This window comes from Cydia pomonella, chromosome 8 (assembly GCF_033807575.1).
Source record: "Cydia pomonella isolate Wapato2018A chromosome 8, ilCydPomo1, whole genome shotgun sequence".
NCBI lineage: Eukaryota > Metazoa > Arthropoda > Insecta > Lepidoptera > Tortricidae > Cydia > Cydia pomonella.
The window spans coordinates 16,257,764-16,274,919 of record NC_084710.1 but is presented as its reverse complement, the minus strand read 5'-3'; the positions used below and the strand labels follow the sequence as shown (position 1 = coordinate 16,274,919).

At 33.5% G+C, this 17,156-nt stretch overlaps 2 protein-coding genes across 2 annotated transcripts; both read right to left on the bottom strand.

The window, feature by feature from the left end:
- Positions 1–6,167: 6,167 nt before the first annotated feature.
- LOC133520322 (zinc finger protein 418-like) lies at positions 6,168–7,307 on the bottom strand. Its single transcript, XM_061854694.1, has one exon. The coding sequence runs from the start codon at positions 7,305–7,307 to the stop codon at positions 6,168–6,170; it is 1,140 nt and encodes a 379-aa protein (XP_061710678.1).
- A 136-nt stretch (positions 7,308–7,443) lies between these two features.
- On the bottom strand, positions 7,444–17,110 carry LOC133520697 (zinc finger protein 768-like; the record flags this gene model as incomplete). Its single annotated transcript, XM_061855310.1, is given in 3 exon segments — positions 7,444–12,646; positions 13,028–13,457; positions 17,024–17,110. Coding segments are annotated over 3 exon segments (669 nt in total), but the record flags the coding sequence as incomplete, so codon positions are not given.
- Between the last annotated feature and the right edge of the window lie 46 nt (positions 17,111–17,156).

Here is a 17,156-nt window from a genome sequence, read left to right as displayed (position 1 = left end):
AATTATCATTTTATTAATTTAAAGATTCCAAAATTCAACCATTCAATATTACAAATCAAATTCAAATGAACGCTATTAAATATTTATCATTCAGAAACATCACTTAAGTCAATTCCACCAGCGAACAAGAGGAAACAACTCAAAATTTGCATCAAATTTCTTGGCCACTCTTGTGGATAAAATGCAGGTTTTGAATAAACATTTACGAGGTGGTATGGTAAAAAATAAATAACTTAACATTGACAACCATTTATATAGGAATGATTTAATTGTAAGTGGACATTCCAAGCGAAATTAAGCGAAAGCGAAGGTACAGCAAAGGTTTATGTTAAAAAAAATTCAAACAAGGATTGTCTATCTAAACACGTCACTACTACACTACTTAGAAGAGGGGCTTTACTAATTTTGTACCTAAGTACCTATAACTAATGCGAGTTGTAAGTGAATCATATCTATGTAGGTATGACTAGGTATCACCTAGTAGGTATTGATGGAATTGGGTAACAATACAAATAAAAGACGTTTCAATTAATGAAACAAATATATTTCATTATGAAATTAATTACCAACAAATCCATTTTCAACACGTTTTCAAACCGTTTTTCAATTACTTTAGGAAAATGTGCCTTTTTTAAAGTGCCAAATATTCAATTTATTGTGCCACAAAAACACATTTACTAATTTAATAATGAGATCAAATACATGTTGAACACACAAATTGCCAATTTACACATTTGCGTGTTCCAGTAAAAATGTTTTTGTCGCTGAAAATTTTACGCCTAATGGTAACACTACAACACACATTTATTGCACATTTAGAAATTTTGTAAAGTATTTTTGTCTTTTTTTTTTCTTATTTTTAGAGATCCAAGACATTTACTATAATTTTGCACATCGATATTGAATGAAATAATATACACAATAGCTTTTAATTTAAATCGTAGATATAATACACATCCAAAATATGGAACTATGCCTAAGTTAATTTGGACAATGGACAAGATACACAAATGAATTGGACTATTTTATCGGTTGACATTGTGTTAAATAAACGATCTCACATTGTTGGGTTATCAATCATCTTACAAATATAAAAAAAACATGACACCTTTAACAATAATATTATCTGAAAATTGACGAGGTAAAATAATAATAAAAATATATTAATTTACAAAACAGCAAATTTTTACTAACGACTACTTGATTATAACAAAATAAAAATTAAATTAAGTCTACACTCAAAAGCAATAAGAATGAGTTCGCTTTGTATGAAAATTATTTACGTTTGTTAAGAGTCACATTTTCATTGCTCTTGACTGTATAATAATATAAATCAGGCCACAGATTGTCTATCATAATCATAACTCAAACTACATAAATTTGTTTTTTCCGTTTTTAGTTGAAAATACATAAGTATCTAAACATTAATCATGTCACTTTATTATCGTTTAAACGAGACAATAATTATTTTCGTGTTTTTTTTTACTTCGAAGTCAATGTTTAATCCATACAAGAACGAAATAAGGGGACCTAGTGTAAAAATCTGTAAATTGTTAATAAGGTCCTACAACAATCAACATACAATAAAATACGAACTTCAATAAACTATTGTTGCCTATTGACAAATGGTTGCTATGGAAATTTTACTAGCTACTTATCAGGCAGGTTCTGCCTTATACGACGAAATTATATTTGCACATTTACCGCGAATGCGGAAATAATTTGAAGCAATTCGCCTAGGCTCGCCTCGCCTAGCATCAATCTTCCTAGTTGCGCCTTGGAAGCTATAGGTCCAATGTCCTTTACATTTAACCAATACATATAACCTCTTAGCTTCCAAGGGCACGGCAACCAAATTGCGTAATCCATTTTTCTATCCGAATGGCTAAGCACCGTACACCAACACAATCTTACAATATTGAATACGTTGCTTCTTAGAGACACAACTGACACAAGATACTTTTAAAAATACTGTACCAAAAAAACCCTTATGTAATAACATCTAAACAAAATTATTGCTGATGCTGTTTTCAGTATTTTTATGTAGTTTATAATTTAATTACCTATGGAAGTTTCAATAAATAAAATGTCTCTGTAGAACAGTTTCTATCACATATCATTACACATTGTAGCACCACGCGGTTAATAGACCCATCTACGATACCTACACTTACCTCTATTCAACGTTGTATATGGAGACGTATAAAAATCAATACATCTGAAAAATAATTTAAGATTGGTATATAAAAAAATCTGTATATGTTATGTTTAAAACTTAAGTATGTAAACTCTCTTATTGTTTTGATATCATGAACTATTGCGTTGTTTTGGCTTTTAAAACGTTAAAATCAATCTATATTTTATTTTAATTCGCTACGATTTTACAAACGGCGAAACTTCTGGCCTACTTTTCTTCTACCCAAAAATCAGTCTAGAATCGGTCTTCATTGAATCGCGTACGCTGGAGATATTTCTCGGCCACTGTTGCGACTTAAATTAATATCACAATCATCACCCCACCTCGCTATTTACGATTTAATGCCTACGGAGAGAGCCCTTACAGAACGGACTTCTACCGAATCGTCTCATTCGATAAGTCGCTACTTCGTCACATCGTATTCCTAGATTATTAACGTGCTTCACAAACAACGAACTATTTAAAAAATCATCAGAAAACTGGCAAAGTTTGCGGAGTTAATGGTCATGCTATTATAAATAACATACTTCTGTCCATGTTTGAAAATGAAAGACACTCATAGTTCAAATTATTAAATATTTAGATTGGACGGAGATATAACGATTTACTGTGGTAAAATTGTGCGTCACCGTACCTATTATTTAACCGAATTCCGAGACCAAACCTTACTTTAGCATATGGTTAGGGCCAGACTTTGGTAAGAGTCGAGGTAGGTCTCCAAAAGTTCCACCTAGAAGCCCCATCAAAACGTATACAACACATAATGCCCATTTAGATAAAACACTAAAGTCTGAAGTTGAAATATGGCAAATAACAAAATTTACCATGTTTAAAATAACGCATGTGTTGTGAGAAGATATGTAATATTTTTTTTTTTAAATAATAATGGTAAAACCTTCCTCACAATAATTATAAAACTAAACAAAAGAGAACCCTTACATTCTAGTTTATCACATTTGTCCTGGTTAGTACTCGCATATTTACAATCCTCTGCAGTGCTGAGTATAATTATGAATCTGATTTAAAATTATTTATATTAGAGATATTTATATTACATGAACAAATATAAAGAATACCACACCAATAGTTAACACTAAGAGAGTTCAAAATAATGAACCACTCATAATTGCCGAAGCGTTGACTTGATGTTCTAATTATTAATATCATGGAATATCAAAATGGATACCTACTTACATATTGTATAAAACTGGCAACAATGGGGGTTCTATCAGAGAACATTACAGCAACGCTGAGAGCAAATGTGAGTGGTTAATAACCTTATACCTATAAGACACTAATTACACCACAACATCAAGTAACTACCGATCATATAATTATAAAAACAGTCAACATCAATTTTGAATATTAATATATCATATTGTTTAAATTTGACGTAATGGCAAATATCTACATTATACACATTTTGTTTCCATTAGTTATACATGGTATTTCATTGTTTATTTCGATGGTATTGTTGAAAAACTTCAATATTTACAGAAAAAACACGAAAACTGATCAACAATATCAAAGTGCGAGTCGTTGGTGTAGTGCATTTCTTCTAATTATATTAACCTCGCGTTGAATTTCGAGAAAAGATAATTATTAATAAGAGCACAAAACTAGTGCACGTGTCCTAATATTGACCAGTCGACTTATTCCTTCTGTAAAGAGTATTAAAATAGTAGTAAAAATAAAAATTCAGAGTATTGCTTCTCGTTTATACTTAGAAGTTTTCGACTACCTAAATATTACTTATTAAATCCCTCTGGCAAACTTAAATAATTATAATATAACAGTACATCCATATTCAACTGTATCTTTCATATGAAATAACAATTATCAAACGGAAGCTATACATATACGATTGAAAATCATTAGTTAGAATTCAGACCGTAAGGCAGGTATATGAATTAAATAATATTGTTTCCCATTTCTTTCAACTTCGTTGCATTGGCTGCTATTATCATAAAATACAATACACTTAAAATGTAGATTATGAGAACTATTTTACAATGTCTATTGCATTATTCTCAGAAAAATACTGGCCCGCAAGCAATTAATAAAATTACTTACTTTTAAAATGCCGGTATTAAATCACTTATTCTATATAATAATGTACATAATTGACACTGTATAGTTACTTTGGAATCTAGTTGAAAAGGAGGTTGCACAGAAAATAGAGCATTTTTTCTTTTAATTCAACGGTTGTTTTTTTTTTTTTAATTCTTGTTTTTTTCGTGTTCATGTACCTATTACAGGCTACAAATTCACTTCTGCTGAATGCAGGTGTATTGAGATTGAAAGAACAACCTTTTATTTTCCACCCAATCTCCTTTTTGAGAGTAACAACAAAGATTATCACATTTGCGGCAGTTGACATCGTCTAAGAGCGACTAATGTCGCGTATTAGCATACTGTAGTGAATATGCAGGCCAGTATATTTGTACTAAAACACAGTAACTTATTTAGAGTCGCCAACTCCTTACCTAACGTAGGAGCTTTCGGTTCGACTGGACGAAAAAGTGGTTTTATTTCATGTAGTAAATACATAGAACAAGTAAAAATGCTATAACTTTGAACTAATTGTATAAATTGTACATATTATTAAATTATTATCTATAAAATCAAACCAGATTCGTCAGGCATGTCCATATTAATAAAAAAAAAGTGATTCCGTCACTTGCATTTAATATTAATATAGGTAGCACGGCAAAAAATCCTTTATAATATACTTCACTGTTTATTTGTATGAGGTAAATATTTTGGCACAGAGAGATTTCTTATACCTAGCTTTACTTATTTAATCGCTCTTTAAAATTATTTGCTTATATCATATTTTAAATTATACAAAACTTTTTCGATGTCCTAAACTGGTTGACTGGTCTTAATCGTACAAATCACAGCTTTTGCATTCTCCTACTTATGTATCTATCATCGCAACTACCAATTTTCTAGATACTCTTCATGGAATGAGTTACTTCAATCTTAAAATTACAATGACATATAAAAATATGGCAAAAGAAACTATGTGAAGCACTTCCGTTACAGAAACATAAGTGGCGCTGTCGTAATGAATAAAATAATATATCAATTACGTATTTATATTATAATAACATTATCACCCGTTTGTATTGCATTAGATCACTCTGCAACGGATCGAGCACATCATACAAACAAATCCGATCTGAATAATGTGCTGCGCCAAAGAAATAAAATTAACCTTACACCCTAACTGGTTGACTTGTGAAATTATACCTACTAAACTTACGATTAAAAAGTAGGTAATTTTATTAAATATTTGTATTTATCCTTTTCCGTCGTAAGAATTGGATACATGGGACGGTGACTTCATTTATTAATGTGTTCTTATACGAAACCGAATACCTATCGACACCGTTGCACTTTCCAAATAAGAATTACAAGAAAGCTAAAATAAATAGGATTAAAAAATAATCTAGGTTAATTTACATTTTAGTTGAATTTTAAGAGTGTAAGTAATAATTCCTTTTCTGTGTGGTAGAAGAATACTATAGCAAGAAATATAAGGTGCAATCGACGCAATATCGCATACAGACTCAGACAAACAAATATTCTATCCGGTCCGTTATTCTGACGCGGACATGCAAAACATTAATATCTTGAAAGTCTAGGTCTGTAAGGCATACAAGCGATCAACTGTATATAACTCTTGTGCAACCACTTCTTGTTATCTTTGACGTTCCAAAGTGTATCCTCTTAGATAATTATCAAAAATTCCTCAATTAACTACTTATTCTTAAATAACTCTAAAATAAAAACAGTCCTGTGAGCTATTAATAAAACCTGCTTAATATCGTCGTGTAAAGTTTAAAAATGTTTTAAAAAATATTCCGATTTAATGTTATAATATGACTCGGTCAATAAATATAGAGGTATGCGAATATTGAACGGAGGACGGTCCGGTCGGTGCAGAGGCGTCGGCTGCGGCGGATCAGCGCGCGTTGTGCACGTGAGTGGTCAAGTGCTTGGACAGGTAGTCGGCCCGCGCGAAGCACTTGCCGCAGGCCTCGCAGTGGTACGGCCTCTCACCGGTGTGAATACGGAGGTGCCGAGTCAGGTCGCTCTTGCCCCCGAACGCGCGCCCGCAGAACAAACACACGAACGGTCGCTCCCCGGTGTGCTTCCTCACGTGCAACTTTAAATTCTCTTTGGACCTAACGCATTTCCCGCAAAATGGGCATGCAAATCTCCTCTCCCTATCTCGTTGCCTATCATCACTTTGCAAGAATCCCATAATTCCCGAATGTGGACTCGCGCTGTCATGTTTGCTATCAGCTCGAGACTCGCTCTCTGAACTATCTGCGATTGAACTAACGCTGGCAAATGAAACTGGAACGCGCCTTCTCTCTTCCGAGGGAGTGTCGTCTCGTTTGCTCTCACTTTCGGCACTCGAGTTCCTGCAGTCAGTCGAATCGTCAACTGTCACTATGGAGTCTGATGGGCCATTCGAATCAACGGTACTGTCTTGTTCATCATGAACTTCAATCGGAGGGCTTCTGGTGCTTTCAGGTCTGTTTTTCTTTTTAATGGAAAGGTCCATTTCACCACAGCGACCTAACAAAGCCTCGTTTGTGCTAGAAACTTGATCCAAACTGTCACTCTGATCGGTGTTCTTTGTGTGAAGTCGCTCTAAAGTATGGTTCAGACGGTGTTTTTTGAATGACTTTAGGTAGCGGAACTGCATTCCGCAGACGTCGCAGGTGAATAGTTTGTCAGCCGGTAGCCTAGCTCGGTGATTTTGCTCTCTGTGTTTTACATAAGCGGACCTATATCTGTAGCTTTGTCCACATTGTTCGCAAACAAATGGTTTATCGTCGCAAGAGGTCTGCGACGCGTGCTGCAGGGCGGCGTGGCGCTCCAGGAGCCACGTAGAGGGAAATGAGGCGAGGCATACTCCACATCGGCGTCTCTCCGAGTGGAGGAGGTGCCTGTTTTGGTAAGTCATGCAGTCATCGCTAAGATACCTGCGTAAGCGGCATGCTTGTAACGCGAGTAACGGGGACCAGATCGGTAGAGCGGTAGGGCTTCGCGGTGGAATGGGACTCGGGATACTGGGTGAACTGCATGTCATGTCCAGACACATCTGTAAAATAAATAGTTCTTTATTAGTCATAGAAAGTCTAGCGACATAGTATTACCGTAGAAGTTACAGAAAAAAAAGAAACGTACCTCGTTCGTATCTAGATGGATTAGAAACAAAAGACGAGTTTTGTAATGATTGTAGAGCTTTTATTTGTCAAAATTGTATTTTTACAGCTATGATATGCTTATATTTGTTTCAAAAGTTACAATGATCAACAGCAAAGGGTCTTGGTTAAGACTGTTGCACAATTGACGAAATATTACACCAATTTGATCCTCGTTCTTTTTGATATTCTGTAACTATGATTGCTGCAATATATATTTAACAAAATTCAGCTTTTTGTTACAACATTATGAACTATCAATAGATAATATTGTTAAAAGGCAAAACAGATTTTCTCTAATCTACAATGTCAACAATGATTGTTAAATAAAACAGCTTATGAAAATCCATCGATTTCTCGGTGAAGAAACAATTCTATAAATTAAGTGGACCTACATTATTTGAACTTGTGCTGAATAAAAATGGTTGATAGCGTAATTTTCAAAACAGCAAAGATACTAGTAAACTCAATCAATACAAGATAAACATTCATCTTTTTGACATAATGTTATATTTGTCACGCCTATGTTGTCGGGACTTTTACTCTTATAACTTATGCTGTTTTAAATATTACGCTAACATATATAGTAGTCACAAACATTTTAAATCTAAATCATTTATATTAAACACATTATTATTAAAACAAATTGTACAATATACAATAAACCTACAGGAACTTAGAAAAATTGCAATTTAGTTCTATATTTAGGTATGCCACTTAAAAATGGTAGGTTAATTTAAAGTAACAATTAACGCTCCCACTACAAATACCTACACAACTCTCGTGGACGAAACTTAATGTAATATTCTAAAGGCTACTTTAAATAAAACTATTGTTAATGTATGTATGAAAGTACCCCTGGCTGTTCGGCGAATAATATCACAAGATTGGAATGCGCTATCCTCGGAGTGGTCAAGCGATCCGGTGCTGCGGAGATCGCCCACCCGGGAATGCTCGACTCAAACCTCTCGAATATACTTCGCCCCGCTGGCTACATATCATAACTCAAGTTACAATTTTCACCATAAAATGTACAACTTTTACTATAGTTTATTCGCTACATATAATATTCCGTGATTTGCAGCCTTTATATAAGTCTTGTATAGGCAAGAGGCACTCTAAATATAAAACTGTGGTCACAATTTGATATAAAATGAATCTACATTAAATCTAATTTTGAAAACAAGAGATCGTGCTAGTGTTTTTAGTTATCATGCACTGTAGATACTTAAGAAAACTTCTAAGTAACCATATATACATACATATGCTATATGTATATTAAATGTAGTTGTGCTAACGGCGTGAGTGATCGCAGGGCGTGGCAACATTAGGTTAATGTTAAAATTTGAATAACTGCACTTGGGGGTCGTAGAATCTATTGTTCTCGTTATGTATGTTACAATTGACTAACAACATTCATCACACTGCCTATTTACAACGTCAATACATAAAGATATAATTCTATTAATATTATCATTCATAAATATTAATTGATTATTAATAAATAGTACCTCTGAAAGTTAGGAAACAAAATAGCCTTTCAACTGTATTCTGTTCTATTATTAAACTATTTCGATAAAAACTCGTACAAATTTGATAATTCGCTTCATTATTACTGACATTATTGCTATTATTTATTTATGTAAATTGTAAATATTCAATCTTTCTTAAAATAAGAAGAGGAACATTAATCAAGGTTTTCATATTACTATAAAGTTTGGTAACGTTAGACTCCAAAAAATAAAAAGAGTGCAGCTTTTCAAATAGCAACATTCTCGTGTATTTTTTTTTTATTTCATTTTCTTGCCTTTGAGACATTTTTGACCATTCTAGCTCCGGGAAGTAGCGCATCTACCAATCTATTTCTAAAATGCATTTACACTTCATAAATTTAAATACGAACTTTGAATTTTGTTTTTCCGCCTCCATGACGTGGCAAATTCACTAATAATTTAGATAAAGGGTAAAGTAAAGTACTTTTAAATGACTCCATAAAATTCCATCTGCTCTTTTGAACACATGATATTGAACAATTGCTGTTTTCAAGAAATAATTAATTAATAGTGATTTGTCGTTTAATGTTTGCAATCGCACATATTTTTTTCTTAATGTAAGTCTGATGTAGTATGTAAAAATACTATTATTTTTAGAGACATCTTAATCTATAACAGAGACAAATTTTGTATCATTTGATTTGTAAAATGGCGGGACCACCCCTACCGACTGCGCCAAATACACAAACGACAAATACTCTGAAATCAAACTTGAAAGTGTACAGTAAATGTAAGTGGAATGTACTCAAAGTTATTTATAAGTGATCCTAAACGTAGACGCGCACAAACACATTTACATTTTACCAAACCATTTAAACCAAGTATCGTACACAATTACTGCGCAATCTATACCTAATTAACCTTACCACGTGCATTTGGAAGAGCTCCTATAACACTACCACATCATAATTTCAATACAATTACAATATCTTTAGTATCTTTACATTCCATTGAATCAAACAAGCATGAATATATGCGAACGGTACTCCCAAACATAAAGAAATAAGGACATTGATCATATATTTAAGACAGTATACTTAACAAATACATTATAAGTACAACTACGAAGTATCGGTGGCATTTGCATAAAAATAATATTTTTGCCCACACTGGAATAATTTCGGAATGTTAGGCGTTTTAGGTACTGTGCATCACCTAAGTCCTTTATTACAAAACGCCTAATAAAGAAATATTTATAGAAAAGACACGTAGGAGTCGTGTTTTTCAATAATATGTTTTCTCTATAAATTCATTTAGCATATTATTAAATTTATAAATGATCATTATAATAAAATCGTTTTGAAGAGGCCTAAACCTAAATTTAGATACTTAATTTTATCTCATAAATCTCCATAAGTAAAAAAATTAAAAGACGAGTTATTAAAACCATAGATCACAAAATATCCTTTTAAAACACATCGACCATTGAGGTCCGAAACGCGAATACGACTCAAATCACATTCTGAGATCGAAATTTTAACTCCCAGATGGTGTCCTTACTTTTTTATATATCACAGTTCTTTTCCTAATTAACTATAATACTTTCATTTGATATTTTTCCAAATAATCAGCTACTAATCCTCTTATACACGTTAAGAGGTGTTTAACGCCTATATTTAAACAGAATCTGATATTAAATATATTTTATCCTACTAGTCCAACAATACAAAAATTAAACAAGTTACGTATGTTAAGACAAGTGCAAAAACACTTTGATTTTGATAGTTAAAATGATGATATGTCCCCATGTACTTAGGTCACATAGATTTTGAAAATCATTATAAGGGTATGTATTTATCTATCGACTAGTTTAATATCTATTATGTATTCGTTTTTTTTTTACAATAGTGATATTCGGTCTTAATTTAAATAAATAAAACTGCGTGAACAAGGGAGTACCGTAAGCAATAAAGAACAAAAAAATAATAACAAGAAAACTTACGACTAAAGTGAGCCAACTTTCCAATCAGTACCAAATCAAAGCTTTAGTTCAAAAATAATTGGTTAAATTATAGTTATTATGTTTGTGGCGGATAAACCTCTGTACAGACTTCGGCAAGCCATTAGGCTACTGAGTCGCGGTCAAAAACAAAAATAAATTAAAATGAATATTATAATCCATAAAATATCCCTGTATTTGACTCTGTTGAATATATTGAACACAGTGGTTGTGAGACAAGTTTCAAATGCTTCGTAATAACAGATTTTAAAAATTGTACTGTATATTGTATTTGTAATAAAAAGTAAACTGGCCCTGCTGATCTAATATTTAACTAACCGAATTATCAACGATTCAACTTTCACTATATTTAAGTAATAAAGCATTTGAAACTTTCTGTACAATAAAACAATATGGTTCTGCAGTATGAAAATAGATAGAAAATTTGATATATATTAATATATTCAGGCTATGCCTCTTACATCTCAACATGACACGTATGGTAGCCAATATAATTCGCGGAACCAGAACATAACAGTGCTTCCGAAAGAGTGAACCGTTGGGATGAAGAGGCATAGACTATATTCGGACAGAACAGAAACAGCGTTTAAAGCTTTGATTCCCAGGATCACACATCCACAACCCTCCCCAAGTTACCAAATACGGAGCTACTGAAGCATTATTGTTACGTTCTAATAAATTTCCTATAAATCCGATATTATCAAACTATATGTTATGTACATTTTATATGTCGTAATATTGCTTTTGAATTACCTCAGGGGAGCGTGCGTCATTTACTTCGAAAGACATAAAATTAGTAAAAATCTCATATCCCTAATTTTTAATCATTACAAACTATATTTTATTGAGTGCAATTGTTCTATGGTCTCTAATAATAATAATTAAAGCACTCATTATCAATCTTTAATTTGGTTTATCAAATCAACTCTGAGAGATGAACTACTTATAATAAATTTAATAATGCAAGTCTCTAAAGGTTACGTCAGCTCTAAATCAATTATTTTACAGTCCTCGTTTAGTAGATACTAAAAAGCTTTGAAATGGCAACCAAACATGAGAGCTCATTTAAGAAACGTTCTCAAAATAAGAAGCAGAATAATGAGCGCATTCTCCATTTTAAAATGTTCTTTCACATATAAAACAAATAATATTAAAAAAAGAAGTTTTACTTCACTAGCTAACTTTGGCTATGCCGTCTACAAGGCTCATCCTACGATGAGATTTCAATATTATCTAAAGCGTAAAGAAAGCACCTAACGTTCCAAACGCTTATAAAACATAAGCAAACGAAATGAGAAAAATAAACGCTCATCTTCAATAAGAAAACTGAGAAGTAACCACTTTTGTGTGACAATTATCTATTAGTGAAATATCAAATATTAATCATATCGTTCAGATCACAGTTGCGGCGCTTAATCACATTCTTAATAAATTACAACATATTGTCCTCCATTTGTTCAATTCTACCACTGCTCGCTCATTGACTATGTCCAATAATAATGTATATTATTGGTTAATATACACTCGCGCGTCAATTGTACACTATAGCCATCCCATACTCATTGGTGCGGGCTTTCCTCCTCGGTGTCCACAGGACTGGGCGACAGGAATTTTCGCGCGTACTTTGGATAGTGGGTTTTCTCGTGCGCCTTCAAGATAGTCGACCGAGAGAAGGTTTTGCCACATAAAACACACCGAAAAGGCCTTTCACCTGTAATAAAGATTTGAAAAATTAATCATGCGATAGGTACTTAAATATTTTGAGCGCACAAGACGTCAAATCATGTTGCCCCAGATACGACACCGCCATTAAGGATTGCACTGTAATAAACCTGTAAACCTTGGCTAAACTACATAAATATCTTTACAGCTTTGTTTTTATGTATTCAACTAATGTAGGTTGGTACTTGGCTTCCGAGCTCCTGTAAATACTTTTTTTGCTTTTGTATCGGATTTGATTATAGGTAAAGCTAAAATATTACAATTTAGTGTCGTATATTTGTGGCGTCAGAGAGCATGGTTAACGTGCGACGCTCAAAATGGTGAATATAAATTAATATATAGATTGTTTAGAAACTTGTAAGTAACTTACCAGTATGCACTCTACAATGGTCCTTCATATGATGTCTCAGCTTAAACGCCTTTCCGCAAAATTCACATTTGAACGGTCGGTCGCCGGTATGCACCGGTAGGTGGGCTATTAACGATGAAACATCCGGGAAACTCTTGCCACAGAACTTGCACAACACCACGTTCCCGGGCTCCACCGGCCCGATGTCCAGGTCTATAGGCGACTCCTCAGTGGGCATGGACATGTAGGGCGGGTCCGCGAACTGACCCAGCATCGGCAACCCCAGCGGCCGCCCAAGTATAGCGTCCCGGTACTTCAGAGTGTCGAGCGTGTGCGTGGTCAGTATGTGCCGCGTTAGTTTGCTCTGGTGGGGAAACGCCGCGCCGCAGTGTATGCACGGGTACCCTCTCTCCCCCTCCTCAATTCGCACCCTAGCGGACCCTTCGTACTCCTGCAACCACAAAAAAGAACATCAACTTCTTTTTTCGTCTGCTTTTTTGTCCACGGACCAAAATGTGTGCAATATCGCTACCACTACTGTCTAAATGGTAATGCAGTCTCGGTTAATTTTTAATCGTCTATCTAAGAAGTTGACGCTCATTTTTGCCCAATAAAAGTGCAGGAGTGACGCGGGAGCCGCGACGCGTTATGCCTTGTTGGTTAGCAACGCGCTCACTGAATCACCGAATCGAACTCAAACAAATGCATGTATATGGCCAAAGTTAAAATATACATCTGCCCAAAATACATATCAAACAAAATGAATGGATATAAAAATGATGGCCAACAATATGAAGGTCAACTTCTTGACAGCAAGGCATAGTACTCGATGTTCAAAATAGCGCAGCATATCAAAAAAGCATGCATTGAATTCGAAATCAACGTCCACACAACTTAAAACACCAATAACTACACTGCATAATGATTGGGCAAGGTATGTAATTGGAAGACCAACTGTCAATAGTTTTATTAGTAATGTGCTATGTGGCTTAGATTATATAGAAATATGAAATGTGGAAGGGACGGATATATACATCCAGGAAAAAGAAAAGGTTAAGGTCGAGCGTTTTAACCGCAGCACTACTAGGAGTTTATTCGCTTGAAGTAAGTAGGTACCTACTTTGGCAATGAGTTGTCAGGTAAAGTTTCTTATTATCATAAAGCATACACGTAGCATAGTACGAGTACTACGCACAATATCTCTATTCATTACATAAAAGTAAAGCTGTTGAAAAGCCACTCGACCTTACCTTTTTAAATACATTTTACGATTTCAAGTTATTTTTAGGTTAATTAAAATAAATGTAGCTTAGTGAAAAATAAATCAATATTAATAAAAAACATATTATTCATATTCAACTATCAAAGTCTAAAAGCCGCCAATTTACTTTGATGATAGCTTGATAGCTTTAAAATGAGTCTAACAACCGTTAGTTTACTATTTAGAGTTTTACAAATGATTGAATCATATTTTTAATCACTAGTAGACCTAGCTTGATGCCTTTCTTTAGGTATCTACCTTAAGGCATCAAGTCTGCCATTTGTTTAATTTTGTCTCCAGCAACTAAGTTCAAATAGGTTCAAAGGGACCTGTGGGTAAAATGGGGCGCAGATACTAGGTTTTTAGATATTGTACTTACCTCGATATTGTTATATTAACATTAAATTTAGAAGATATTTTTATTTAATTCAAACACTGGCGGGTGTTTTGGTCTTTACTAGATTTTTATTCTATTTATATACTCACATATTTTTATTTTATTGTTACTTAATTTTATTATAATTGTTTGTGCCATGATATATATTATTTTTGGTCATGGTTTCTCAGCCCAGCCCCGTTATATCTCGAAAAAATCTAACGGCCATTTTTTTGCATTTGGCAGTCGTCAGCTCCGTCATAGTGAAATAAGAAGTATACATAGAGGACTCACTCCATACATCAGTTTTGGTACCAAAACGCTTATTATTTTCGTAGTCGACATCTAGCATCGAGTAGCGGAATTATCAGTACTGCTACTTGACAATAGATGTTGCGACGAAAGAAAAGTCTAATGCTCAACAATTTTCAGCTAATTATATAAAAAACGAACTCTATTTTCAACTCCTTCTGTTTGTAATAAAAGTTGTAAATAGTTGAGAAATAAAATTTTCGTCAGTCGCGCCACACAAGATATCTAGTGTCAAGTAGTGGTACTGATAATTCCGCTACTCGATGGTAGATACTGATTACGAAAATAATAAGTGTTTTGGTACCAAAACCTATGTATGGAGTAAACACTCTATGCTTACTTCGTATATAAATATGTAACAGCTTCGTTGACAATAATGAAATTTCTAGCGTAAAAATATGTCCATGAAATGTAGTAAGCGGCACATAGGTATACAGGGAAATAAGTATATATAATATCTATTATGAAATAGATACATGATACAGAACATTGTTTCATAATATATACAACATGCACAATGCACATATAGTATACTATTAAAAAGTTATCACAATATAAAGGTTGTTCAATCCTAATTTGTTTTATCAAGTATTTAATGCCATTAGTAATCAAGAAAAAAACACCAAGAACGAAATGCAAGGAAGTGCGATCCTCTGTTATTAAAGTTATATACACTGCATGATAAAGGCAGTTATATTCCTGGACATTGTTAATTAACCATTTTATACCTTATCGAAAAAGATATTCCTAATTCCAGAATTCTATATTCTTGAGACACTGAAAACTACGAACATTATTGTGATAACTTTAAAATAAAATAGCTAGTCTACAACAACATGGTAAATATTATAATTGAAAAGAAAATATTTCAGCCTCCAAATTAAAGAGACTTTAAGAAAATATTATCTTGATAACCTTTTGAACTCCAACAAAATTAAAGCAAGCAAGGAACACAGCACCAACACCAATTATTATTTACATTTAACTATAATAAATTTAAATAGTAAATTGTCTGTTAAGTCATCACTCAGTCTAGTCGTCAGTTTATGCTACTAAATGTAAAATGTTTAATACACGTCTTTTCACTGCATCCAAGAGGCACCACGAGAATAGTTCACATAATCACATAGCCAATATTGTATTTATTTACTAAAATAGAATAGTTCGTGTCATGATCCTGACGTCTATTCAATCGCCTATGGGACCGAATATAAAGTCATGTATTTAATGACTATATTAGATTTATGCTACATAACTAGACTGTTGAGTGATATGCCTTCCCAGAAAATTAACACCTAATATACACAAAAGTTTCATTTTCAACCAAAAGGGTACTTATTGTTGGTTGTCAATAAGATCTTGTTTGTTACACTTTTAACAGAGGGGTTGTGGCCATTATGTTAATTTTTGAACGACTCGCTTAACAACACATCGCCAGTTCTCCCATAGAGCTGCTTTCCGTGAGCATTTGTTTTTTGTGGCTGAAACACTGGCTTTGATTTGGTTGGTCCATCTCATTGGCGATATTCCTCTAGCCCTGTCACCTCCCACTCTTCCTTGCACAACCAGACGTTTTATCGACTTCAATAAGATGCTATTTCCAAAAAGCTTCAATTTGAAATCAACCTTATCGACAATCGACAACCTTTTAGTTGAAAATGTCACAATGAAATAAGATATGAAAAGTCAGACGTAATTTTGTGGTATCCTAATAAAATCAGTTTTAGGTACTAGATCACTTGGATAAGTAACATTACCTTATCAATGACTGACATTCGGTAAATATAATTTGATTATTCTGGTTTGATTTTGCATATTTTTTAGTTTCCAATTCTCTGGTTATTGGTGCATACCCATTATGCAGTCATATACTGTTCGTTGGTATACAAATAGTGTTCAAAAGGTTAATAAATCTGTATGAAATAGTTTCAAATAAATATAAACCTTAGTGAGACAGGCATTTATAGTTTCATCAAAAATACAAATATATCACTTTACATATAAACACCTACCCTACTAAGGTCTCTTTGCCTGAGTACAACACAAATATAATGTACTGAATACTCACAGATTCATGCGGTATTCGATAGTCTGTGGATGACTCGCCACCTTTGTCTTCGTTACTCCGGTCCCAGTCAACTTCCTTCTTCAGAGACTGGAATTGGTAACAAAACTACATGTAGTTATAGTACCAACAGGAG

What these genes read in the sequence shown, in the direction of transcription:
- LOC133520322 (XM_061854694.1), bottom strand. Translation starts at nt 7,307, where the DNA reads ATGACATGCAGTTCACCCAGTATCCCGAGTCCCATTCCACCGCGAAGC.